This window comes from Sminthopsis crassicaudata, chromosome 1, assembly GCF_048593235.1.
Source record: "Sminthopsis crassicaudata isolate SCR6 chromosome 1, ASM4859323v1, whole genome shotgun sequence".
Classification (NCBI taxonomy): domain Eukaryota; kingdom Metazoa; phylum Chordata; class Mammalia; order Dasyuromorphia; family Dasyuridae; genus Sminthopsis; species Sminthopsis crassicaudata.
The window spans coordinates 748,228,998-748,255,413 of NC_133617.1; the positions used below are offsets into that span (position 1 = coordinate 748,228,998).

At 53.1% G+C, this 26,416-nt stretch overlaps 2 protein-coding genes and 2 long non-coding RNA genes across 6 annotated transcripts in view; 2 read left to right on the plus strand and 2 right to left on the minus strand.

The window, feature by feature from the left end:
- Window positions 1-1,292: 1,292 nt before the first annotated feature.
- Window positions 1,293-16,748, minus strand: IL17RB (interleukin 17 receptor B). Of its 2 annotated transcripts, XM_074284458.1 has the most exons (11): window positions 16,542-16,747; window positions 14,351-14,375; window positions 12,818-12,955; window positions 12,244-12,371; window positions 11,466-11,592; window positions 8,418-8,465; window positions 7,163-7,308; window positions 6,434-6,502; window positions 4,333-4,426; window positions 3,921-4,022; window positions 1,293-2,116 (listed from the first exon to the last, which is right to left on the minus strand). In XM_074284458.1, the coding sequence occupies exons 1-11, from the start codon at window positions 16,620-16,622 to the stop codon at window positions 1,617-1,619; spliced, it is 1,458 nt and encodes a 485-aa protein (XP_074140559.1). In that variant the 5' UTR covers window positions 16,623-16,747; the 3' UTR covers window positions 1,293-1,616. The 2 variants fall into 2 exon arrangements, with proteins under 2 accessions (XP_074140559.1, XP_074140560.1); XM_074284459.1 differs by lacking the exon at window positions 6,434-6,502 and having other exon boundaries at window positions 16,542-16,748.
- On the minus strand, window positions 2,939-3,354 carry LOC141552057 (uncharacterized). Its single transcript, XR_012485048.1, has 2 exons — window positions 3,260-3,354; window positions 2,939-3,224 (listed from the first exon to the last, which is right to left on the minus strand). It is a non-coding gene; the product is annotated as an uncharacterized LOC141552057 (long non-coding RNA).
- LOC141552056 (uncharacterized) lies at window positions 3,795-5,536 on the plus strand. Its single transcript, XR_012485047.1, has 2 exons — window positions 3,795-3,936; window positions 4,280-5,536. It is a non-coding gene; the product is annotated as an uncharacterized LOC141552056 (long non-coding RNA).
- A 60-nt stretch (window positions 16,749-16,808) lies between the features above and the next one.
- CHDH (choline dehydrogenase) overlaps window positions 16,809-26,416 on the plus strand; it is a 33,533-nt gene continuing 23,925 nt past the window's right edge. Inside the window, exon 1 of one of the 2 annotated variants that reach the window (XM_074284457.1) lies at window positions 16,809-16,862. The gene's annotated coding sequence lies outside the window, so the exon portion shown is untranslated. Of the gene's footprint in view, window positions 16,863-16,888; window positions 17,278-26,416 lie in introns of those variants that run through there. The other variant, XM_074284456.1, reaches the window with a different exon arrangement.

Below are 26,416 nucleotides of genomic sequence, written 5' to 3' on the forward strand. Positions count from 1 at the left end.
GGAAAGCTGCGGCCCTCTGGGCTTGGCCATCGTCGCGCCTTCCGCTGCTGTGTCGTTTCCCTGGTTCACCTTCCTCCCTTCTGCATCTGTCCAGGGGATTCTTTCGGGCTCCTCGGGTGCGGTCCTGCTTCACCACTTTTCGGGCTCCTGCTGCCTTGGCCATTCCCTGATCCTTGGGCGGCGACTCTGGTGCCACTTTTGTGCTTCTGCTGGCAGTGATCAGGACTTCACTGGTCTGTCAGCGCTGGGCAGCGGCAGCCCAACGGGGAGGGAGACAGGCACACTAGCCATGTTCTTAGCATCCTCCCCAGCTGCTCCTCAGAAAGGTTGACCTAATTTAAAGTTAATATTTGCCAGTTTTCTGAGTTCAAGGTTCCCCTAAGAGTTGTTTTGATTTTATTGTTAGTGATTTGGTGGTTAATAATTTGCAGATCTTTAGAGAACCGCCTTTTCTTATCCTTTGCGTCAGATCTATTCAAAAGATTTTCCCCCCAAATCAACAGCTTGCTAGTTATGTTCTGTCATGCAAGAACTTTGTGAGTTTTCATCTTGTGTTTTATCTTTTATGATAATTTATTTAATTAAGAACTCTGATAGCCTGTGCAAGGCACTGATCTGGTTCTTGTCCAATTCTTTGCACGTGGGAACTTTACTATCTAACAACTGTTAAGGTTCTTTATCTCTAGAGCATATTGTGGTATATGGTGTAAGGCAGTGATCCAAGTCCCTGTACTTGTATGTAGATAATATAGTTTATTGGTAGTTCTTATCAAATAGGGAATTCCTCCCCCAAGTAATTTAAAGTCATCTCCGTTTTTTGAACCTGGGGCATCATCTAGGTTCTATTTCTGATTCGACTTTTCTAGGCTATTGTGCAGATCTGCTATTCTGCTGCTTTCTGTGCTATAATTTGAGATCTAAAAGTGCTAATCCCCATTGATTCCAATTTATCTTACAATTTTATCCCAATCTTTTCCCTTGAGATTCCAGACCAGGGGTTCTCAAACTACGGCCCATTGAGGATGTTTATGCGGCCGCCGGGTGATGGCAAATGGGCTGAGGGGCGGAGACAGAGGGTGAGCTTTTGTTTTTACTCTAGTCCGGCCTCCCACAGTCTGAGGGACAGGGAACTGGCCCCCTGTTTATAAAGTGTGAGGACCACTGGTCTAGACCTTTTGTTCTTCCGGATGAATTATTGGGCCTAACTGATCAATGCCCTGGGTTGGTCTCTTAGTCTGCTTTTCAAGGCCATAATAATTCTGCACACACACACACACACACACACACTGGTATTTGGCCAGAGCAGGTGTTCAAGAAATAGTACATCAGTAATCAGTCACTATGTACATTTGTGACAAGGAGCAGAAATAGTGACTGGCTTCCGAGGTGTGGGTTTGGTCAGCAGTTTTATGTGCTTATCAGTGAGCGTTTTTGCGCCGGGAGCCGGATCCAGAGCCCTCCCTGCTCCATGGGCCTTTCTCGCCCCTTCTCCGAGGCCTGGGCTCCGTCCTTAGTGCTCAGGGGCCGCGCAGGAAGCTCTTGCAGGGTTCCCCCTCGTCCGCCGTCTCCTTGCACTTCACGGGGACAGGGACACGGGCGAGCCCCCTCCTCGGGGGCTAGAGGCTGAGCAGGTCTCTGCAGAAGGGGCCGGCCTCCTTCATGAGCTGGTACCTGGGGCACACGCCGAGGGCGCCGAGGTCCTCCGACAGGGCGGCCTCCCCGAGCGAGACCACCAGGTACTTGTCCAGGGAAGCCCGGCTTTTCAGGTCGCTGCAGAAGAGGTTGAAGGCGAGGGCGAAGAGGTCTTGGGCGCTCTCCTGGTGCCCGCCGGCGCTCGGGCCACAGGAGCCGTCGCACGCCTCTGCCGGGCTGGAGAAGAGGAACACCACTCTGTCCGCCTCCTTCTTCTGGGCCGTGAGCCACAGAACCAGGCCCATTTCTGCCACCCTCCTCTTCTGCCACTGGTCGAGGACGACGTCGCTTCTGCAGTGGCCCTGCAGGTACTCGGCGAAGTCGCAGACGGCGTGCCGGAAGCAGGCCTGGGGATGGTACACGAGGAGCACCCTGATGGACGGGAGGAGTGGGGGCACGTGGGGAGGAGCCTTCCGGGCCTTTCCTGTGAACAGAAGCCAGAGAAGATGGGAGCTGAGAGGCGTGGGTGGGAGACCTCAGGAAGGGCCTCGTGGGGTCACGGCCCTGCTCTCCTGCCGTGTCCCCCTTCACCTCAGGAGCTTGCTTTTATTCTCCATAAACACCGGTGCCTTAACTGCAAACCCTAAAGCGTCCCCAGCGGCCAACACAACCTGCTCGCCCACAAATGGCCCCTCCAGTCGCCTGGACACAAGACCACCCTCCGAGTGGTTCCTAGAACAGAGGCTGGTAGGAAAGATCTCGGGGAGGGGGCGAAGCTCCTTCACCCTGGTCATCCCCTCGGCGGAGCAGCTCTGGGGCCCAGCTCAGGGAGCCGCCGGGAGCAGCGGCTTCTAGGGCGTCCGGGTCCGTGGCGTCTGTGCCGGCAAGAACAATGACAGTGACCTGAAGAGCGCCGCTGGGGTCGGATCGGACCGCGGAGGTCCCGCAGCTCTTGTTCACTAGTGGGGAGGGGGGGGCGGGGCCGGCAGAGAAAACTGCCCTGTTCCTGCAGCAAGGATCCAATGGGATAAAACTCCAGCTCGTCCTGCACCCCCTGAAGCAGCAGCAAGCTGACCAGGGGAGGAGCTAGATTCAAGTGTCCCGAGTGAGGAGGGGCAGGCGCGAGGGGGAGGGGCGCGCTGGAGTCAGAGGCGCCGATTCCGAAGGGCTCAAAGCCCAAGGAGGGCAACCCGGCATCTGGGCCGCGGCGGAGCAGCCGTCATCCCGGCAAGGGCCAGGAGGGGGCGGCATCTCCCCGCCTTCCTCCGCTGGAGGGCCGCGCAGCCGCAGCAGCATCCCCGGAAGGGGTTCTACCTGGGCGGGCGGGACACCGTCCTCCTGGAGCCCCTGACCGGAACAGCCCCCAGCCCCTCGTGGCCCGGCCCCTCACAAACTCCCCTTCTGTGGCCGCCCCCCGCCGCCTGGCAAAGGGCCCCTGGCCCGCAGGCGGCCGTGGTTGGTCAGTGACTGGACCTGCCCGCTGGGGTGGACGCTGGGCCCTCAGGATCGCGCCGCGGAGGCCTCAGGGGACTTGTCTGGAAAAGCGGCCCGGGAAAGGCCTGGAAACGCTCGAGTGAAGCGCCCGATTCCCCCTCCCACACACACACACACACACACACACACACACACACGCTTCTGTGAGCTCTCGGGAGCCCGAGCGTGCGCAGATGCCTCCCGGGGCCCGGCCGAGCGCGTGACCCCGAAAAAAGGCCTGGAGCCCTGGCCGCCAGACTGCTCCGAGGCTCAGGACCGCCGAGTCCAGCAGCGCCGGGGCCCGGCGCCGTCCCGAGCTCCCCCGCTTCCCGGACCCACCCGCGGGTGGGCACTTTAGCAGTGACCGTGAAGAGCGCGGGTGTGGGGGTGGGGAGGGTGCTGGGGCTGTTCCCAGCGCCCACAGCGCCGCCGGCAGCACGGGGGGGTCATCAGTGGGAACTAAATAGCTAGAGCGGGTGCTTGTGCCCCGACCAGTGAGTCAGCCCCGGAGCCACGGGCGTCCGGACACGCGGTCGGCTGGAGGGACCAGGACGGCCACAGCTGCCCCGCCCGCGGCGCCCTTTCTTTCCTCTGGCGGATGAGGGCGTGCGGAGCAAAGCCCACCGGTGTCCGACCCTTCTCCTTTGGAGAAACCCCCCCGCAGCCACCTGGATGGCCACAGCCACCTCACCCAGACCGAGACACAGAAGAACCTGCCGGAAGTGACGGGCCGCCCTCTGACCCCACTGACCCCGCCCCTTCAGCCCCCACTGCTCCCGGCCCTCGCCCCCCCTCCCAGGGACACCCGCACCTACCGCGTCTCCACAGCAGGTAGAGTCCGGCCGTTAGCGCCCACAGGCCCGCGCTCAGAGCAGGGAGGAGGAAGTACAGCGGCCGTGCCCACGGCTGGCTCTGGTCTGCAAGGAAAGGCAGAACCTCCGCCAAGTGTGACCGGGCCCTTCCCCCTCCCCAGCTGCATGCCCAGGACAGGCTCTCCCGAGGAGAGACCGGGCCGAGGGGGCCACCTCCCAGCGCCCCCCCCCTCCCGCCAGGGCGCATCTCTCCCCAGTCAGACGCTCCGAGGCCGGGACCGCCTCAGGGACCTGAGCTGGAGGCCCGGGGGCGGCAGAGCCCGGGGAGCCCCCGTTTTATAAAAGACTTTCTGCCCTGACAGGGAAGGCCAGGCCCGGGAGTTCAACCAGCCCTGCCGGGAAGGGGGCTGCTTACTCAGGCCGGCCAAACCGATGCTTTCTGGGCAGCTGAAGATGGCTCCTCGCCGCCGTGTGCAGTCGTTGTTGCACGAAGAGAAATACGGAATTATCTGAGAAAAAACGAGACGAGTTTCTGTCTGTGCCCCCCCCCCTCCCCCCCAGCGCTGTAACCCAGCCCCATCGGGGTCTGAATCTGACTGGAAGGAGCCGTGGAGGAAGCCGCTCCGGCTCCTTCAGTAAATAAACGCTCTCCCAAGGGCCGGCCCCAGGCCCCTCCGGAAGCGGGGAGTCTGCCACAGGTGAGCCCCGAGGGTCCCCAGCTCCGGTCCGCCTGGTCCCTAATTCTCCGGCCTGAAACATGGGCCGGGGGCGGCGGAGCTCACGCCCCCCAGCGCGGCCCTGCCTGGTTCTTGGCGCCTCAGAACAAGGCTGGAAAATAAACGAAGTTAAACTCCCCGCTTACCAAGAACACCTAGAACTTTCCGGCTGACGCTCTACCACCAACTCCCAATTTTGATTTTTGACTTTTCTGAAATAAGGCTCTTAGTAAACGGGAGTCTCAGCCGCTCCGCTCAAGGCCTTTTTTGAGCCGATTCTGGAGCCCGGGCCGCGGCTCCCGGCCCCTCTCCTGCCTCCGGAGATTCATGGGATGAAAAGCAGCCTCGCACCCGGGGGGGACTCGAGCAGCTCGAGAACCCAGCTCCCCGCTGCCGGAGCCGCTTATCTCCCGGAGAAAACTGCGCCTCGCTTCCTTCCCCGAAGGCCCTCGCCACACGGAGCTCGCGCCCATCTGCCCCTGACCCGCAGCGACTCAGGAGCCGAACTGAGCCCTCAGAGCCCAGAGGAGCCGCTGACCCTACACCCGGGGCGTGGGCACCGCCAGGATCATGGGGGAGGGACGGCCGGCAGCACCTCCTCCGCCCCAGGGTGCTCCGAGAGCGGGAAGGAGCGGGGACGAAGGCGACTCCCGAGTGAGAGCTGGGCCCGGACACCCGAGCAGGCGGAATGGGCTCCAAGTTCTCCCCTCCAGCTCCAGCCCTGCACCCTCCCGTTCTCCCTCTGGGGGAGTCGTGTCTGGAAGGATGCTGAAAATCCAAGAGGCTTTGCCCCGCCACCCCCCACCCCCCACCCCCCACCCCCAGGCTTAAGATGCTTTATTTATTTTTATATTGATGTATTTGAAACCAAATAAAAAATAGGAAAAGAAAATGAAAAACAAAGCAAATTTTTCATGTGTCCAGCAGAACATCAAGGATTCGAAACACGTAACAATACATTTCCTTTTTAAGAAAGCATATAGAAAAATAGAAGAGAGGGTATTCTTGGCTATCTTTTTTTTTTTTTTACTCTTTTGTTCTCTGCTATTGTACTTTTTACTGCGTTTTTTCCCTTTCATGCTTCCCAGCTCGCCCAGGCAGACTACAGTTCAGCAGGGATCAATCTGAAGGGAACACATATGTATACACACGGCTGTATGTACGCATGTATGCGCACGTATATATATATATATAGTCTGTATATGGATACATTTGTTCCACATACGCAGACACACATCTATACATAGGCAGTTACTGTACATAGACATGCGTCTAGAGCCACATCAATGTGGTGAGCTGTACTGACTTTCCTTTTTAAAGCTGGATGCTAGAGCTTGGGCAGAGGATCTCCAGGAGCCCAATGGCAGAGTCCCCTGGACCTCTCCCAAGCTGCCCGGGAGAGCGGGGACTTGTCCTTTCAGGACAAGGGGCTCCTCCAGGTCACCTTCATTATGAGCAATCGAGGGCAAACTTATCTTCACAAAAAGTCAGGCTTATTATTATCTCCTGATAATACAGCCAAGCAATCTGCCCCAAGATGGAGAGTCGAGCAGCCGGACACTTCGGGATTTGGGCGGGTGTGTCAGGACCGGGGCTGGACCGCAGTGGGTCACAAACTAAGGCAGCCGCTTTGCTGTGTCCTTCCCCCCCCCCCCAACTCATGCTCGAGAGCCTCCCCCACCCTGCAAGGGGACAGCGGCCGAACCGCTCGACAAAGGTGCCTCAAACTGGAACACAGAGGGGTCCGCAGAGGAATTTGCTGGAAGCCAAGTCGGGGGGAATGGGGAAGCCCTTGGTTACCTGCACTACGGCCCCTTTCCCTTCCTCTGCCGTCACTGGGAGGGTCACGGTCGCCCGGCTCTGGTTCAGCTAATGGAGAAAACGGCCGGGGTTAGGTGGAGGTGGAGGGGCTCCGAGGAGGGAGAAAGCCTCGCGGCTTACCCCCCACCCCACCTGTCTGGCAGCACACTGCTGGCCCGAGGAGCCTTCCTGAGGCAGACCGCGCTAATGGGGGCCTGGAGAGAGAGAGCCTCCGGCCTTAGAGACAGAATTCCCCCAAGAACACGTGCCCCATCCAAGCAAAGTGGGGCTCGGGCTTTCTGGGGCCGCTAAAACACCAGGAGCGACGTCGGGTACCTGGAGACCCGGATCTGACCCAACAGCCCGAGAGACTCCTGAGCTCGAGAACCGACAAGGAGGAGAAGTCAGAGAAACACGGGGGGCACCAAACTGAAGCGAAGGCAGCGGCCCAGGAGCATAATTAGCGCCTGACGGAACGGGGGAGCCTCTCACCTGTCACGGCTACTCTTGGTCCCAGAGAAGGGATGGTGAGACCTTCTCTCCCTGGTTCTGAAACCAGAGTTTCCTGCGCCGACAGATAAAGTCCCAGGGAGTGACCATGACTTACGGCTTGGGAGAAGCCTTCAAGGAAACAAACCCTAAGAAGCCCGGCCTGGGACGGGTCCTGTTCTCTGGAGGAGATGCTGCAAAGGGGAAAGGGCCACGCCCAGGGAGGAGCGATGACGGTACCTCCAAGATGTCGCTGTGCCCGAGCACGTCGTCATTGCGGCTGGTAATCAGGACTTGGTACCGGTGCCCGAGGCCGCTGGTGCTAAAGTTCACCTCCACGCTCTTCTCCTTCTGACAGGCCGTGATGTTCGGGCTCCACAGGCTCCCTGAGGGTTAGAGCAGGTGAGGAGGACTCAGGAGGCATCTCCCGGTGGGGGTGAACCCCCACACCCCTCTGAGCCCCGCTGCTTCCCAACAGAAGGTCTAACTGCCCGGAAGGAGGCGGGCTCCCTGAAGGAGAGCTCGCCTTGGCCCGGCTGCTCCACTGAGCAAGTGTTTTACTTGTTTAGTCAAAGAAATGGGTGTGACAGGAGCTTCTCCAGGGTACTTTGGATTTGGGGGTTCTGTGAGCACCGCTACCACGGCCGCTCTTCCCTACAGCAGCTCTCACTCGGGGTAGTCTCTGCTCACAAAAAGACCGAAGGGTCTTCGGACTGTCTGGTTTTACAGGGGAAGAAACAGGGCCCTGGTGCTGGCCGGAGTGGAACCCGGATTAAGGGGCAGAATCCGCATTCAGAGCCCGTCCTCTGACTGAACCCAGAGCTCCTCCCACTGTACTTCGGCCCTGACTCCATTACTTCCCACAGTACCCATCCGGGAAGAGGTGGCAGGGGGCATTCTGGGATGTTTTCGGGGCCCAGAGAGGTTAAGGGACGTGGCCAGAGCTGCTAGCACGACTTTGTCCGGCTTCCTCTGGAGGCCCTGGGGATGAGGGAACACCTCAAACCTCAACCTCCCTGGCAGGGGCTCTGCTCTGGAAGCCTCCCCGTGGTTTTATTTGTGGGATTTGCAGACCAGGCCCAGGGTCACTTCCAGGAACCTGGCTGCGTCCTTCTGGCTGCTTGGGCGTCAGCTCCAGACCCAGAACCGAGGATCCGGCCCTGGGCCAGAATCGGAGCGGAATCTCACTCCCAGGACCAGAGCTTGGCTCCCAGCACTCCATGAGGCTACATTACACCCGGGGAGCTGGTGCTGTGGCCAGCACTCACACAGTGCTTTAAGGTTGGCTGAGCACTTGACAAATCCGCTCCCCATTCTACAGATGGGACACTGGGGTTAGTAAGCACCTGAAGCTAGAAGGAGACCCCGGGCAACTCCTTCGTTTTTTTGCAGGTGGGGAAACTGAGGCAGACTGATGGGCTGGCGCAGGATCCCAGGCTAAGGTCTCAGGCCAGATTTGGACTCAGGTCTCCATGCGAGGAAGCCCCACACTCACCATAGTCCTGACACTTTTTTGTATACTTCATCACTGGGTCCTGGCAGCCTAGGAAAGTGAAATAAAAGGTTTTTACATTTTAGCCAAAGGCAAATTTCTCCTCTTTCCCCCTCCCTCCCTCCCTGTCCCCCCAAAGCCTGGCCATCAAATGCAAATGCAGCAGTTACATTTTAATACCAAATCCAGGAAGGAGGCCTCGGGGCCAGTGCTGAGGGATGGCCCTGGGGACATGCAAATCAGAAGCTAGAAAGGAGGGTGGGAGCCAGGCCAGCCATCCACTGGGATGCTGTTTTTGTGGTTAGTCAAAGCTGGCTGGCGTCCAAACTGAGAGGCCTTCCCAGGCCTACCTGGAACACTGGGCCCTGTTTCCTCCTCCAGCACCCAGGCTCGTGTGTGCTCAGGGGGCGCATCGGGGCAGGGAGGGAGAATGGGGAACTCTGGGATCGACCCCAGGATCCTCCCGACTCTGCGACTGTCAGTTGTCTGCCCTGTCGAGAGCCAGAGCTGCTTTATTCTTGGTTTCTGCCACCATCACGCACCTGGCACGAGGCAGGGGCATAGGAAATGCTTGCTGACGGCTGCACCCAAGGCTCAGCCTTTCTTTTTCCCCCCTTTTTATTGTTTTCCTTTTTTTTTTTCTGGTTATATGTGCACACTAATTTTTAAAAAACTTTTGATGGACTTAAAGTTTTTAAATACACATTTCTTTATGAATCTTGTTGGGAGAAAAATCAGAACAAAAGGGAAAAGTCATGAGAGGAAAAAAACAGAAGAAAAAAGTGACCCTAGCATGTGTTGATTGATTCAACATTTCCAGCTAAGAAATATTTATTCATTATCTCTTGTGCTGTGTGTGTGTGTGTGGGGGGGGGGGGGGTCCTGACCTTATTTAACCCGCCCTCATGGAACTTGTTAGGGGATCGGACAGATACGGGCAGCCAAAGGACACAGTGACCCTCCAGGTCAGTGTGGCCCAGTCTGACTTATTAGGCATGGGCTGAGTGCCAGGGATGATGGGAGGCGCTGGGGACATAAAGGAAAAGTGAAAGCCAGCCGTGGCTCTCAGAGAGCTGACGGACGTGCTCCCATCCCTTGGAGAGACCCCAAGGATCTCCTTAGATGAGGTTCTGGGAGCCCCGAGAGGGGAGGGGTGTTTGGGCCAGGCTTTGGGGAATGGGCAGGAGACGCCATAGGCAGATGGGGGGAGGTAAGGAAGGGAGGGCATCCCAGGAACATGGCAGAGCACAACCAAGGCCGGGTATGACATGAGGCAGGAAAGCAGTGGGCAGAGCGCTGGGTCTGGAGTCAGGAAGAGCTCCAGGTCAGATCCTGCCTCAGATGTCTGAGCTGTGGGATGCTGGGCAAGTCAGGTAGCTTCTGTCTGCCTCAGTTCCCTCATCTGTAAAATGGGGAGAAGGATAGCCCTCCCAGGGATGTGGTGAGGGTTACATGTGATGACAGTTGTAAAGCCCTTAGCATTGTAGATGCCGTAGAAGTGCCAACTCTTGTTGTTATAATCATCATTATTAAGAGGCAGCATGTTGAGCAGTTGAAGATGTCTCCAGTTCCAGCAGCCATCCCCGCGGGAGAATTAGACAGAAAGGAAGTAGAGTCAGTGGAGAGGCCGTTGGACCAACCCAAGCAGATGAGGAAGAGGGAAGCTGTGGGACAACAGAAGTCTGAGACACCGTCGTGGGAGAATGGTCTAGGAGGGACTTGGGCAACCATGCTGACCCACCTGTATGGGTCTTGGAGAAAGAATGGCTCAGTCTAGAGGAGGCTCAGAGGTGATCTTCAGAGATGCAAGAATTCAGGACCAATAGTGTAAATGTAGGTGTAAATCAACAAATTTTAATCAGCCCTCTGCATAAATGGGGAGAGCTGCAATCTTGGCTATGGAGGGGTTTGCCAAGGGAGAGAAGATGGGGTCCACCTGGGGGAGCTCCCCACCCTCAGGGTTTGGGAACAGGATGAAGAGCTAATGAAGAATCAAGAGGGCATCAAGTCTCCAAAGCCAATGGAGGCAAAGTATTTGGCATGAGATTAAGGAGGCCCTGGAGAGGTAACCAGAAGATACCTGGCACCTTGGGAGAGAGGAGTCGTCGAGGTCTCCATAAGTGTAATCTCCTTCAGGACAAAGAGATTTTTCATTGGACTTTATGTCTCTGCCACAAGAACACATGCAGACGGAGCTTGGTAGTGGGCACAGAAGCCAGGGGCAGAGTCAGGAAGTGGGGATGCTCTGAGATGACTCTCTAAGAAGTTGCACCACAAAGGGATGGAGGGGAGGGATGCAGCAGGGTCAAGGGGAAGATTTCTGAAGATTAGCGGACCGTGGACCTGTTTGTAAGCAGAGGGAAAGAGACAATGGGGAACGCCATCTGGAGGAGGCATTACTGCAGCAGGGTCCCAAGAGACATGGGAAGGGCTGACATGGAGGCATTCATGTTAGGAAGGAGGAAGAGACTTCTAACTCTTAGATGGGAGGAACAGAGAATGGGGGAGGGGGGTACCACTGAGACCAAGAAGTTTTCTATAGCTCTCCTTGAAGATGGATTGAAAAGCTCAGCCGATTGGTCTCAGCAATGAGGTACGAGAAGACATCTTCCCCAACTCCTTTTTGTGTGTTGCAGGGAGAGTATCTATCGGAATATTGTATATGTTTTTTAAAAAAATATATTGATTGGTTTTGCTATTTTTTTTTTCCTCAATAAAGAATCTGTTATATGAAATGCTTTGGGGAAGAATAGGTTGAGCAAGGGATACAGAAGGTCACTTAAAAACAAAGGAGGCTAATAAAAATTTATTTAAAAAAACTAAACTAGTGATTTTCCTGAAGAACAAACGTACAACTTTCATATCATTTTTCTCTCATTGTTTCTTAAGGGCAGGGAGCTTGTTTTTGTCTTTTTATCCCTAGTACTTAGCACATATTCTGCCTGAATCAAGAAAGAGAACTGCTTCGAAATCCTGGGTTTGAGCATTGCAAGTAGGATGAAAGCTATCCAGAAGCAAGGTCCAGAGGGAAGGATCCAAAAAGGCCCTTACCTGGTGAGATGAATTTCACAGATATAATGGTAGTATCTTCATTCATATTTGCAGGTGGGATATTGTGGGCACTGATGAAATAAGAAGTTTCTGGCTTTATAGGAAATCCAAGGTAATGAAACTCCCACTAAAAGATAAAAAACAACTCATCACTGACCATCTTTAGTCCTGTGAAATATACAAATTCAACAATTTTGGGGGGATCTTGATTTTTAATTTTTGACCAAAAGTCAAGTCACAAGACCAGTTTTTATCCATCCTGGTTAAACACAGAACAAAATGTATGCCTGAAGTGCCAGGAGTTGTCAGAGCCAAAGAGGAAAGGCAAGAGAAAAGGAACGATGGATCACTGGAGAAACAACCTGGAGAAGCTTACGTGTTAATGATCTCCTACTTAGGATTTCACGTCACTTCTAGAATGAACTGTGAAGCTCAGAACCCTAAACAGGGTGAATTGGAAGGGACTCTTGGAGGATTCAAAGTGATTTCTGCATCTTTTTCTGGACAAATAAAATCAGTCTAAGTTTGAAGCCTTGTGAGTCTATGTGCTTGTAAAAGGAACTGGGTGCCACAATGAGGAAATAGCAGCTGCTGAACTCTCCAGGTTTTACCTGAAGCTAGAGCAGGGAGCCGGAGGAATGAGAGATCCCAGATTACAGCCGGGCACTCCTTATTTGGAGATTGCCCGTGGATTCCAGCAGTTACCCCTGGAAGTGACTAAGTATGTCAGATAACCTACTGCACTCAGTGCTAAAACACTCTCGGGGGGTTTTCTTACTTTGCTTCCATCAGGTGGGGTTTGACTCTGAAATACTTCTGTGTAATTGCATCTCACACAGCTGTAGGTTAAGAATTGGCCTTTTCCGTCCACACAAATCTTGGTGGCCTTCAGCATCTGGATGCTGCCTGGAAGCAAAGGAGTAAGAGGAGAAGATCAAGGAAAAATCGACCTGTCAATAACCAACCAACACGGACAAAGCGCTTACTCTGTGCCGAACACTGTGCTGAGCCCCAAAAATACAAAGGAAAAAAAAAAGAGTTTAGAGAACCAACTTATAGGAATCAGAACTTAGATGATAAATACTCGAAGGAAGGTCACCTCCAAGGGGACAGCCCTGTGCAAAGACACCCTCCCATTCCAGCGGAGGGTAAGAGTTTGGTGTGAGCCTCTCAGAGGGTGACAGGCAGTGCCCCAGGCACTGGGTAGAGCCATCTTGGATCCCTAAGATGGGATCCTTCAGGAATCTGTACTACAAAAGGCAGGCTCAGTGCCGAGTAGTTTAAAAGCTGGGAGACTTCCATGCCGCCCAGTCACTCACCTTGCTTCCGCCATCCCCACGTCCCTCACTCACCGTCTTGCTTGAGCACCCAGCTTATGTTCAAAAGGACTGCATCTGGATTGGTCTTGGGGCTGGCCACAGAAAGCACACGGAGAGTCCGCAACCCCCCTGGAGTCAGCTTGTTTCTGACCAGCCACTCTCTGGATGGACCTTGGAATAATAACAGGAAGAGCTGGTGTTTGTTCGGCACCGTAAAGCCTGATGAGATGCTATAGGGAGTGCAAGTATCACTGGGGGGGCCAGGTAGCTCAGTGGATAGAGCACTGCCCTTGGAGTCTGGAGCAAGTTCTAATCATGCTTCAAACATTTCCTAGCTGGGTGACACCTGTCAATCACAAACCCTCGCTTGGACTCCGTTTCCTCATCTATGAAATAAGGCAGTTGGACTCCATGTCACCAAAGGTCCCTTCAAATCCCTAATCTGTAGTTATCCCCCTTTTACAGATGGGGTTTGGGGTGGAAGTGCTGGAGATAGAGATAGCCATCAAGCAAAAAGTGTCTGCTTCCTATGTGACCGGAGCCAAGCAACCTGACCATTCAGGACGCAGTTTCCTCACCGCTAGGAGGAAGAAGCTGTTCTCCATAACCACTGAAGGCCCTTCAGCTCTAAATCCCAGGACAGCTGTGTCCATTATGTGGAACACAGTACTCCACCTGTCCACAGGGCTCAACCTAAGGACGCCCCAATCACCCAATTGCGACTGCCCACCACGTGGGCGCAGCCACATCCTACAAATGTACTCTGTTCCCTCCCTAAGCACCTTGGAGTGATTTTGAATTTATTCTGTCCACATTGATCTGTGTTCATGGGGTAGCTGGGTGACTCAGTGGACAGCGTTGGAAGATCTGCGCTCAGACACTTTTTACCCAATGACCCCTCACTGCTGCCTGCCTCAGTTTCCTCATCTGTAAAACTGGGATAATACAGCACCTACCTCCCCAGGTGAGAATTAAATGAGACACTCTACAAACGTTTGCAATTATTAATTCAAAAGTTTTTCAAATTCAACTGAAATGAATTAACAGTGACCAACAAAACCAAAGGGCCCTTTGGAAAAATCCTAGTTCAGCCTTCGGTAAATATGAAAAACAAAAGCCTCTACCCAGTTCTAGTGAATAAAAGGTGGCCTGGGAACACAGGGACAGATATCTGGAGCTCCAAGCAGCAGAGTGCAGCACTGACGCACAAGCTTCCAGCCAGCAAAGATAAGAATGCAAACAAAGAGCATGATAAAATCTGAAGTAAAAAGAACCCAAAGGGACCGGATGCAAATAGGGTCCCTGCAGATGCTTCTCCTTTTCAAAGCACGATTTTCCTATAGGCAAATGAAACTAGAGCTTGGACTTCAAGCTGTTAACTGTGCGTTGTTGGGCTTCCTCGTGGGGCAGGTTGTTTGGAGGATCGCTCTTAAACTTCCGATTGAGTGATTTTTGAACAGCCACCCCCGATGGGAACTCCTCCTGACTGACTCCTAAATGAACGTTCTGGGCTTTCTTGCAAGTTGCCACAGCCAGGATTTTCACTGGACTCAGTTACTTACTTACCGTTCTCAGGGAAGCATTTTATAGACTGCAAGAAAAGAAGAAAACAGTATCAGTCACGAGAAATGAGAAATCCCAATGGTCCCCGCTCTCGCCCTGCTCCGTAGCCCGTCCTTGGCACATGGCAGCTGCTTCTGGAATACTGGTTGAATGAAAGCACGGCTTCTATTGACTGGGAGACAAGTCCCAGGAATGGCCTCGGAGGTTACTGAGTCTTGCTCCTTCCTTTTACGGACAAGGAATTGAGGCACAGGGGGATAAGGATCACCCAGCTCCCTGAGCTCAGAGGCCCATCTTCCTTTAATGGGGGCCAGAGTTTTCTCTTCCTGAGCACATGCTTCTGATCACAGCCTGACTTGTAGGCACTCAAAGGGTACCTGGGAACTTTTTTTTTTTTTTTTTTTTTTTTACACTGGAAAGTTCAATTTTCCTCATGACAAATGTAGCAAAATCACCTGGGTATCACTTGATGTCTTGGGACCGATTAAAGTCAAGGGCAGTGATTGGCTGTGAGTTTTCAGATAGGGGTGGGGGAGGGATGAAGTGGGGGGCTCAGGGGGCACTTGGGGAGAGACAGGGTATATATATATGGACTTCTTGCAAAGAAACTCCCTCTACAGATGCAGGACCACTGCTACTTCACCACTTATCATCTGGGGGGGTCCTAGAGGGCAATGAAGGAAGCCCCTCACGGGGTCACAAGGGAACTTCCCCACAGGATGTAGGTCTGCCTCATTCTGGCTCCAAGTGGGGTGCCACGACCTGCCACAGGGAGTCACAACAGTTATGGCTGGGCCGAGGTCCTTTGCAGCCTTGAAATGCTACATCCTGTGACGCAGCTGCTAATATTTTGGGGTTTGGGGGAGAAAAGAGCTTTTTGAAGCTAGGACATGTAGGGGAGGGCCTGCCCTGAGCCCCCATTTTCTGGCCTCACGCTGCCCCCCTTAGTGCTTCCACAATTAGCTTCATTCCAGCCACAGCTCCTTGTTTCCAAGCCACGGCGAGACAAGGGGCCAAACTGCCCTTTGGGGGCCCCTGAGCAGCCAAGTAGAGTCCCAAATTCTCCTCCCGCAACTTGCTCATAACGGAATACCCCTCAGTGAAGCTGCCCTCCTCCCAGGAGTCCATCTCCGGCCTTGCTCTACCTGCCCTGCCCCAACCCTCAGATTTCTGGGGTGAATACCAAGCCAGCCAACCCGGAGCATCACCCCGCCCTCCCTTTGCACTCAGCAAGAGCACTTGAATTTGAGAAAAGGCTTTTGGGGGGGGGATCATCTTCAGTGTTTTCCCCTTCCCAAAATGTTTTCTAAACTAAACTTTCTGACCTAAAGCCTTCCCAGGTACCATCAGTCAGTGAAGCTGTCACCCACCTCGTAGCACCAGAATTCGGGGTAGGGCTGGTCAGAGCCCCGAATTTGGAGTGAGGAGTAAATGGGGCTCTGCCATTTGCTGTTTGTGTGAGCCTCGGCTTCCTCATCTATAAAATGGGTTTGAGACCCTCTGAAGTGGTTACCCTGGCACAGTGAGCGACTAACGGACCTGCTTGTCCCATCACCCCAGTGACCTCGAACCACCCTCCCCTTAAAGGGCCATGCGGGCCTTCCGGCCATCCCCTGCGTCTCTGTCCCGGCACCCGGCAAGGCTCGGGGGAGCGTCACCGTCAGACAGACGCAGGGCCAAGACTTCGGGTGCTGGGGCTGGATGCCTCAGACTGCAGGGTGCGGGGCGGAGGAGCCCGCTGGGCCGGGACCCGACCGGCCTTTCTGTGTCCGCTTTGGGACTTAAGAAACGTTTGCTGACTGCTCTCCCCGGGACAGTGACTCTTCAAGGCTCCTTCCAGATGCCAAGAACCTTAGGATTCCTCCCTCCGGGCCATTCCTCCCCCCGGGCCATCCCTCCCTCGGGGCCATCCCTCCCTCGGGCACCTTCAGGAGTCCCGCACCCGCCGGGGGCTCCGGTTGGGTGAGGCACTGGGCGGGGGCGGGGGGAGAGGGGGCGAGCCCGGCCTCTTTCTGCGGCGGACAAGGGGCTTCCCGCCCTCGGGGGACGGGGAGAACTTGGGCCGCTCCTCATGGCAGAAGTGACAGCAGCCGAGTTCCGAACGGGCGCCAGAGCCGAGGGAGGCACGAGCTCGGAAAGTGGGAGCCGGGGGCTTAGCGGAGGCAGATGGGCGCAGGAAGGGGGCGGGGCTTACCTGCTCCGCGAGGCCCCGGGGGGCTGCGCTGCTCAGCCACAGCACGACCGAGCCCAGAAGGGAGGGCAGCCCTGGTAGCATCTCCGAGGATGGATGGGACACTGACGGGCCGCGCCAGCTGGGGCGGACTAGCGGCCTCGGAGCCTCGGGCTGCTCCAGGTGCCCGGCCCCGCCCCGAGCCCCGCCCCGAGCCCCGCCCCGGCCCGGCCCGAGCCATGGGGTTGGGCGGGCCGGGCGGGGCGGGGCAGGAGCTCTGGCACCTCCCCCACGCCCCCTGCTCCGCGCAGGTGTGAGGGGCGCAGACCCCCACCCCGCCCTCAGGTGCGCACGCCCTTCCTGGGCCTCGAATTCCCCGCTCTGGGAAATTACGGGGGGCTCGGGGCGGACTCGGCGACCCCCAGGGCCTCTGCAGCCGGGGTCCGGGCCCCCCGGGGGGCGCGACGGGCAGCCACGGGTCAGGATTCTTCTCGGCGGCTCGAGGCGGGGGGCCGCGGAGGCGTAATGGGACGGCGTGTTCGGCCGCCCGCGGGCCGCCCTTTGTCCTCCCAGTCCGGGAGGCGCGGGAGAGGCGGCGCCTGGCAGGCCCCCAGTGGGGGTGGGGGCAGCCCGCGCGGCGCAGCCGTTAAAGTTTAGCCGGGCCGGGCCCGCCCCCTGCCCGCCCTCCGCGCTCGGCCTGCGGGACAGTCGGCTGGAGGGTCCCGCTGGGAGCCAGGAGCGCCGGCCGGCGGACAGCGCGGTGAGGGCGGGGACGGAGCAGGGCAGAGGGCCGGCAGCGGGGCAGCGGGGGGCTGCGGGGGAGAGGTGGGGACGGGGGCAGCGGGAGGGGAGGAGGGGCTGCCAGAGGAAGGGGCGCTTGGGGGAGCCCGGGACCCGAGAGGAGGGACCGGGGGAAGGGGTTCCCTGCCCCCGGAGCGGGGAGCGGAGGAGAGGAAGAGGTGGGGCCTGGCAGGGCATGGGGTTCTGGCCAGGGGTTCCCCGGCGGGGCGGGGCGGGGGTGAAAGAGGAAGGGAGTCCTGGCAGGAGGGGGACGGGGCTCGCCAGCCTGGGCCCCTGGCCCCGCGGGGATCTGGGCCAGAGCCACGCAGGAAGGGAGGAGGGGAGAGGAGGGAGTCCCATGCCAGCCTTGTGGCTCCTGCCGCCTTCTGGGTCCCTAGCCCTTCCGGAGGCTCTCAGCCCAGCCCCTGGCACGGAGCAGGCGCTTCATAAATGCTGGCTCTGGGCAGGGTCGGGAGCGTCTCTAACTGCCCTGGGCCCGAGGCCAGCTGGAGCGGCGCTTTCCCGGCAGGAAGGTGCCAGTTCAGAGCCCCGGGCCCAGCAGGTGCGTGCGCCCCGGGCAGCGGAGCTGTCCTTCCCACGCCCCTCCCCCCACTGCCAAACTCGACTTACCAAGTGGACGAGATCCCTTAAAATCGGCGTGCAAGGAGCTTGGCCTTAATTGGGCTTTTAGCGGGTCAGGGGGAGGGGGCCGGGGCCGCGGAACTAGGAAGCGTCCTGGACCGACCCTGCCTCAGCCCCCACCGTCTGGGGGCCTTGAAACGGGGGCGGGACTGTGGTGAGGGTCCGAGCCTAGCGACCACTCTGCCAAAGCCAGATCCCACCGCTCTTCTTAGGGCTGGAGGGAGTCATCCCCTCGCTTTACAAATTGGGAAACTGAGTCCGGAGAGATGGACTTTCAGTGCTCGGCCCAAAGGACACCTCGACCTGAGCCATTACTGGATGGTCTTGCCCCCTTCTCCCCCTCCCCCACACCAAGAGAACCTCAGAGGCAGGGAGGACCAAGTTCATTCTCAACTGATCGTCCCAGCAGCCCAGTGACAGGCAGGGCAGGGATTCACTTCTTAACTACAGGAGGAACCGAAGTCCGCGAAGGAGCATAAATTTGCACCCAAGTCGTTCCTCAGCGGTCCTGCCCAACCGCTGGGAGAATTCTGAGGAAAGAGATGAGGTCATCGGGAATGCTGGCAGCCCTCAGGGAGGAGTTCCTGGAGAAGGTGGCCCCTGATGCTTGAAGGATGGGAAAGATTTCAACAGTGGAAGTTTTGGGGAGAGTCCGGGATGTGTGAAAGATCGTGGAAAAGGGGAATAACACAACAGATCTGGGAAAAATCTTAGTCATTTTTCCCCCTCAAAAAAAGAAAAAAAAAAATCAAGAGCAGAATCTGCCAGTTCCAGGCCAAAGGACCCAGAAATGGACTCAAAAGGACAGTGATCAAAGGCCTTGTTTCCTTTTCTCATGGGTCCGGGAGAATTTTCATTACAGATTATCCAGATTTGATCAAGTATCTCATAATATCCTGGAAGGAAACAAAAACAAAAACAAAAAGCGGGAGGCTTCAGGCTAGGCAAGATGGTTGAATGGCCTGACCCGACAAGTAATTGTAAATGGCTGAGTCACCTTGGCAGGGGATCTCCAGCCAGGAGCTCAGCCCTGGCCCTTCGAAAGGCAGAACTAGCATACTCATCCCATTTGAAGATGGCCCCCAGTGGGAGGGACAGCCAATCAGCGGACACCTTAGGACGCCCAGGCCTTGACTGCTATAGAGCGCTGGCCGAAAATTCACAAAGAATCCAGTCTCGAACCCAAGTTTCAAGAAAGCAGCTTAATGAAGAGCACAAGTTGGCTTGAAAAAGCTGGGGGTCTTGCTGGAGTGCTAGCTGAGTCAGCACGAGATGTGACAGTTGGAGGAGAATTCTCAGAAGTCCTGGCCTGGCTAAGTAGTCCTGGGCCCAGTCACAGGGGGGCAGTGAGAATGATAAGAGCCTTGTCAGGGGAGAAGACTGAAGGGTACGCTCAGGCCATGAGTCCCTCATCCTCGGGAGCAGTCAATAGACAAGGTTTTTAGCCGCCTGCTCAGGCCGGAGGACAGAACTAGGAACAGCCCAGTTTAGGCTTGAGATTCCCCCAAACTTCAGAAGGACCGGAGCTGTTCCAAAGGGCTAGTGGTCCTCAAACTTTGTAAACGGGGGCCAGTTCACTGTCCCTCAGACTGTGGGAGGGCCGGACTAGAGTAAAAACAAAACCTCACCCTCTGTCTCCACCCCTCAGCCCATTTGCCATAACCCATGGGCCACATAAACATCCTCAGCGGGCCGCATGTCGCCAGTGGCTGTAGTTTGAGAACCCTGGGCTACAGGCTGCCTGCCTCCCAGAGGCCGCTGGGGTTCCTTCATGTGTCAGGACCAGACTTCGTTCCAGGCCAGCATGGGGAATGGGAACAAGCACTTGGGGACCAAAGAGGCTGGGATGAGGATGGAGGCCACAGAGTATCCCAGACTGGAGTTCATGAAGACAGGAATTTGATGGGAAACCTTGAAGGTCAGAAACAGGATTCTCTTTCCTGGGGAATAACAGGATTATTTGTGCATTAGAATGCCTGCTCTGTGGAAAGGATGAGGGAGCCTGAAGATGGGACCTGATGAGCACCTAAGATCAGAGCGTACAAATGACCTGGGAGAGAACCACAGCAGGAGCTTGGCCAGTCCCATTCCTTTGGAAAGTCTGGAAGGCTCCTTCCACCAGAGTCCTCCCCGGCTCCCAGCCTCCGTCCGGCCCCTCTCAAGGATGGCCCCACTTCCCCCTCACAGGAATTTCCAGGGTTTTCTGACCTTAGTATCTCTCAGCCTTGGCAAGTGGACCCAAAGCTGCTCATCCGGCTCTCTTAGGAAGCAGGAGTTTATATTTTATCAAGTTGCCAGAAGGGAAATATCCATCAATCACTGGGAGCTTGGGTTTAAGCTCAAGGACAAATACACACATCAGTATTCTTCTGAATAGAAAGCAGATCAGGCGGAGCTGTTGGTGAGGAGGACTGGGCCTTCCCACTCCCAGAGAAACTCAGATACCCCTTGCCGGGCAGAACTTCAGAAGGTTCAATCAACAAGGATTTTTAACCCCCTGTTGTATACGTGGCCACAAAAATAGGGATTCCTTGTCCTCAAACAGTTTTTATTGAGGGGGGATAGATCAGTCCACAAACCATCACCCGCTCCATGTGTGGCACTGGGCTAAGGACTAAGTATGGAAAGACCATAGGGAAACAATCCCACTCCTCAAAGTGCTTGGGTCAGGTAGGGGAGGGGAGAAGGTAAGATTGAGGGAAAGGGTAGGTAGGGCTATTGAGGAGGGAGAGGGCGATCAAAGGAGTTCTGCCCTGAATTAATCCTCCTCAGACTCCGCCATGGGTATCCAGCTTCTCCCCAACATTCACACCAGCCAGGTGTGTCCATGGGCATCCACCTGCTCAGAAGCCCCAGGCAAGGGACCATCCTCCAGGCTACATCCCTCAGGGACACCTGGGGACCTGGCCGCTTGGCTGTGTTCAGAGACTGGGAGCTCAGGGGGAAGGCACCTTGAAGGTCAGCTGAGTCCAACCCTTTTTATAGATGAGGAAATAGTGTCCTGAAAATTAAGGGACCTGCTCGAGGCCACAGCTGGAGCGATAGAAGAGTAAACTGAGGTCCCAGAGAGACAAGGTCACACAGGAGCAGTGGGGTCAAAGATGAAAGGGTCTTTAGCATCTGACTCTCATTTTATAGATGGGGAAACAGAGGCCCACAGAGGGGACTTGCTGAGCCTTCTCGCCTGTCCACTAACTGTTCTTCCTCTTTTCTTCCTGTGCTTTGTAGAAGGGAAGGTTTTCTTAGCAGAGGCCCCGGGTCCTAGTACGTGCATGGACCGAACCAGCCCCAGTGGCCAAAAACCGGCCAGGGGTTACCTTTCTAGCCCATAGACGCTGCTTTGGGTCAGAGGAATCAAAAGCAAACTGGACTCTGGAGGAGAGAAGAAATCTCCCCTGGAGACTCTGGGCTTCCACCTGGACTCAGGCCGCCGTCCCAGGAGGAATTTTCCACTTTGTTCCTAATACAAACATTTGCTGGGCCTGAGTCCATTTGGACTTGGTGGGCTCTGAGTCCCTTCTAGCTCTAGTAAATACGATCATCCTGGAGAGAAGCAAGTCACTTCATCTCTGAGCCCACTCCCTCAAGTGCATACGAAGTTGGTGAGTCTCTCACCCCTGCCGCCCTGCTGGGGCCTTGGGCCGGGGCTGTCCCCCACTCCATGTCCCCAGCTGCTTGTCACAGTGACTTCAGGAGCTGCCAGTGGGTCCTGCCATGGCCATGTCAGCCCTGGCGAAGGACACAAAGGGCTGGGGCAAACCTTGCCCGGTCTGGCCCGCGGGAGATCTGCAGAGGAACAAAGTCGCCATTGTCTCCTTTGTGAGCTGGACTATTCAGCCCCGCTTCCACAGAGTTTAGAGTGACTCTTAGCTTGTAAAGTCTCCTGGAAAGAGCCCAGGAGTGAGAAGAGAGACACAGAGAGAGGAGATGGAGAGGAAAGAGGGAAGAAAAAGTGGGGAGGGAATAGAGGGAAAGGAGAGGAGGAAGAGAAGAGATGGAGAAGAGAGAAGAGACAGAGGGAGAGAGCAGACATTCTTGGGTTGAACCTTTTAGGCAATAAGGATGCTGAGAGCCCCATAGGTACAGAGAGCCTCCCAGGTAGATGAGATGAGAGTCTGGGTGACAGGGCGCTGGCTCCCACATGCAGGTGGGCACTTTCTCCACAACTTGGAATGTTGCCCAGAACATTCAGAGGACAAGGTCTTGGCCAGGGTCCCAGAGCAGGATGGGTCTGAGATGGGACTTGAACTGGATCTTCCTACCTCAGAGAATGAGGAGCAAGGAGGCAGGAGAAGGAGCTTGAAGTCAGAGTGGAACACCTTCCAAGTGGAGAAGCTGTTTTTTTGTTTTTTGTTTTTTAATCTTAGAGGCAAAAGGGAGATTTCTACGCAGCTGTATAGAGTGGTCAGACGTAACTGCAGGAAGATTCTGTGTGCACATGGGGAGAACAGTTGCTTAAATTAGAGAAATGAATTCCAGCCTAAACGTCATTTCTCCTGCTTCCTACTCAGTCCCTCAGATTTCTTTGTCTCTTGGTGACTTTTCATCTTTCTTTCTCCTTGGCTTAATGACCAAGTCTTCCGTCCTGCTTTTGTTTTTCTTTTCCTGCAAGATTTCATAAAAATCTCCAACTTCTTTGTATTCCAGGTAATTTTGGGTTGCTCTTAATTGCCTTCTATTTAATTTATTTAATATCGTGTGCAATTGGGCTTGGGTCCCTTCCAGGGTTTCTGCAGTTACAAATAATCCTGCTATAAAAATCTTGAAGTGGATCACCTTTTTTTTTTTTTTTTTCTTCTTTTGAGTGGTTCTTGAGGTAGCTTCCCAGAGATGGAATTGGGTCAAGGATATAAGTACCTTGGTAACTTGGATTGACCCTTGTCACAGATCTCCCCCCAAAAGCTTTGAAAATCCAAATAATTGGAGTTAATTTTGGGTCCCAAAGCTTTGTTCAACTTATTCACTGCATTCACTAAGTTTTGGTTGAGGGAGTTGGGATTTTCTAGATCCATTTTCATAGCATCTGCTCATAATGCTATTTTGGCCTCTTTATTCCCAGAATTCATCCCTCTGGTACCAAAGTCTAATGGTGGTGGATAGGCTTTTCCATGCTACCTCTTATCAAAGAGATGAACTTGGGGCCTCTTGCCTTGTAACAGATTTTAATAGGAATGTTTCTAACATTTGTTGAATGAATTGTTGACCTTTGTTTTAGAGCAATAAGAAAAATACACTATTGTTATCGTGAAGAGAAAGCAAACTTTGTTTCTCTCTGTGTAAGGAGGTGGCTGACTCAGTGGATGTCCAGGTCCCCTCCAAGTGTGGGATCCTGGGGGAATCATCCCAGAGGGACAGGAACTGAGCACATGAAGACAGTTCTATGTCATGACAAGGAGAGTTAGATAGTTGGCTTGTTTCAATGGTCTTGAAACCAATGAAAAGATCTTGAAGCCTCTTGTGTGGTTCAAGGGAATCTGGGCAAACAATAATGAGGCCTTGTGATCTGGGCTGGAGATCTCACCGGAGAGAGAGCATGTGGATTCCATGTCCAAGAGGACACAAGGTTCAGAGTGTTGAATGGCTTCTCCTGATCACAAAGATAGGACATGATAGAGGTAGGGTTTAATCTCAAGCTTCCACTGACCTGAAGTCCAGCATCCTTAACCATGGATAGAAAAAACAAAAAGCCTGTGTTTATTTCCCTCCCTGCATACAATATCCAGCAGCAGCTCGGGGGCACAGTGGCTAGAAGTGTTGGACCAGCCAAGAAGACCTGACTTCAATCTGGTCACAGAAACTTACTGTCAGTGTGACCCAGGCTAGCCACTTCACTCTATTTGCCTCAATTTCCTCATCTGTAAAATGAGCTGGAGAAGGAAATGGACAAACACTCCAATATCTCTGTTTAAAAAAAAACCCAAAGGGGTCATGAAGAGTCAGAAATGACAGAAAAATGACTGTTTGAGGACTATTTCCCTTTTCTCCCCCCATCTTCTTTCCTCTCCTCTCTCTTTCTCCCTCTCTCCCTCTCTCTTCTTCTTCTCTCTCTATGTATTTTCTTATCTTGCACTTAATAAAAAATAAGAAAAGGGAAAAAAACATTTCTATGGTCACAGCAGAACATGAGAGGATTCAATAGAAAACAAATTTCCATTTTAAGGAAACATTTATAAATACTACACCTTATTTTCAAAGCTGCCCTGCTGGTCTTTGCTTTCTATTGGTTTTCTTTTGTTCTCTGCTGTGCACTTTTAGACCTTATTTTTGTTCCCTTCTTTCCCCTACCCACTTTATAAAAGGCTACAAATAAGTATGGCTAGATATCTATAAATATATGTATATATCCATATATTTGTAAGACTGTACTGGGCTTATTTCCTCCTATTTCTCTGAAGGTGGATAGCTTCTTTCATAAGTCTTAAGTCTTTTCATGTTCTTCTAGATGTAACAAACTCATTTCCTATACAATGGAATTATTTTCTGGATTTAGCATTTTTCTTTATAGGATCTTTGACATTAATTTGGGTATAATAGAATGACATGGTTATTCAAAGTTTTTCTTAAAACTATTTAAAACAAAACAAAAAGTAATACTGGTATTACTGTATACAATGTTCTCTTGGTTCTGTTCATTTCACTTTTCATTATTTCATGGATATCTCTTCATCCTTTGATGAAACCATTGACCTCATCATTTCTTATAGCAGAGTAATATTTACCACACACCATATATTGTACCACAATTTGTTTAGCCATTCCCTAATCAATTGTCATCCTAGCAGTTTCCAGTTCTTTGTCACCTCAAAGAGCTGCTATACATATTTCAGAACATGTAGGTTCTATTCAATTTCCCCTAATTATCTTATAAAACAAACCTAATAATGGTGTTGCTGGGTCAAAGGGTATGGGCAGTTGAATAACTCTGAGCCTAATTTGAAGTCCTTCTCCAAAATGATGTATCACAGACCCATCAACAATGAATTAAGGTCCCAATTTTTCCACATTCCCTCCAATATTTGTCCCTTTCCTTTTCTTTTACTTTAGACAGTCTGATAAGTAAAAAATTTCATCTCAAAGTTGTTTTAATTTGTATTTCTCTAATCAATTTAGACCATTTTTCACATAACAATAGTTTTGGTTTCTCCATTGTAAAACTTGCCTATCGCTTAACCATTTATCAATTGCTCAATGATTCATATTCTTATAGATTTGACAAATAATACTTTTATCTGAGTAACTATAAAAACTTTCCCCCAGGCTTTTTTGATTTTTTTTATCTTTACTACATTTGTTTAATTTGTACAAAACTTTTTTAATCTAATGTAATCAAAAGTATTCATCTTGCACCTCACAAATCTCCTGTTTGTTCATAAATTGTTCACCTATCCATAAGTTTGATAGGTATCTTACAGTTGCTTTTGCTATGTGTAAACAATTTCTTAGAACAAGCAGATGAGTGATAAATGAGTTCGCTTTGATCTACTTGTAACATTCTCTCCCACCCACACGCTGAACCTTCCCTTGTAACAAAAAGTTCAGCAGAAGAGGCCGTCAGAGACTGTCTGCCATCGTGCACTTCTCCATTTCTGTGGTACCCTATCTCTTTCCCCAGAGGAAGAACGTTTTAAAATTGTTCTTTTAATTCTATTTACTCTGCTCTGCATTAACGCCCACCAGTTTTCCCCTTTTTAATCTGAATGTTTTCCATTTGTTGTTACTTAAAACACAAGAATCATCTTGTTCAATCGACATGACATTATTTATCCATCCATTCCCCAGTTGATGGGCACTCACTTTGTTTCCCATTTTAAAATGTGCTGCTTTTAATGGTGTGAGTTATATGGAACCTTTCTGCTTTTGCCTGGCTTGGGGGATGTTCTCAGTACTGGGATTCCTGCCCCAAAGAGTCCAAGAAGTGTTCTGACCTTCCGCACATTATTTGGGTGGGATGTGTGTGTATTCTGGTAAGAAATGAGAATTTTGATGAGTTGCCAGTAAAGATGGCTAGTGCCCTGGAGTCATGGACAGTGAAATCTAATGGCATGTCTGGCAAGAGGAGGAGAGCCCACATCATTGCCTCCCCAGATGGCTTCAGCATGCCCCCTGGGCCAGGTCAGGAATGGGCACTTCTTGCTCCAATCTGAGAAGGGACCAGACCAGCATCATATCTGCCTGTTGCTCTCGGGCTTATCAAATATCAGCCTCCTGTGTTTGCAGTTCTTGCTTATCTGTTCTGTTCCAATGACCTACTTTTCTATTTTTTAACTACTGCCAAGGAGGTATTTGTCATGTTTTCCCATTTGCGATCTATTGATTCCATGCCCCCTTAGTTTTCACTTTTTTCATGTTTTCCTTTGGGATCACAGTCCCTTTGTTCTTTCTTCTAAGTGAATTTTTTTTTTTTGTCTAATTGTATAAAGTCACCCCTTGGCAATTTGATTGGCACGGTGCCAAATCCACAAATTAACTTGTGTAGT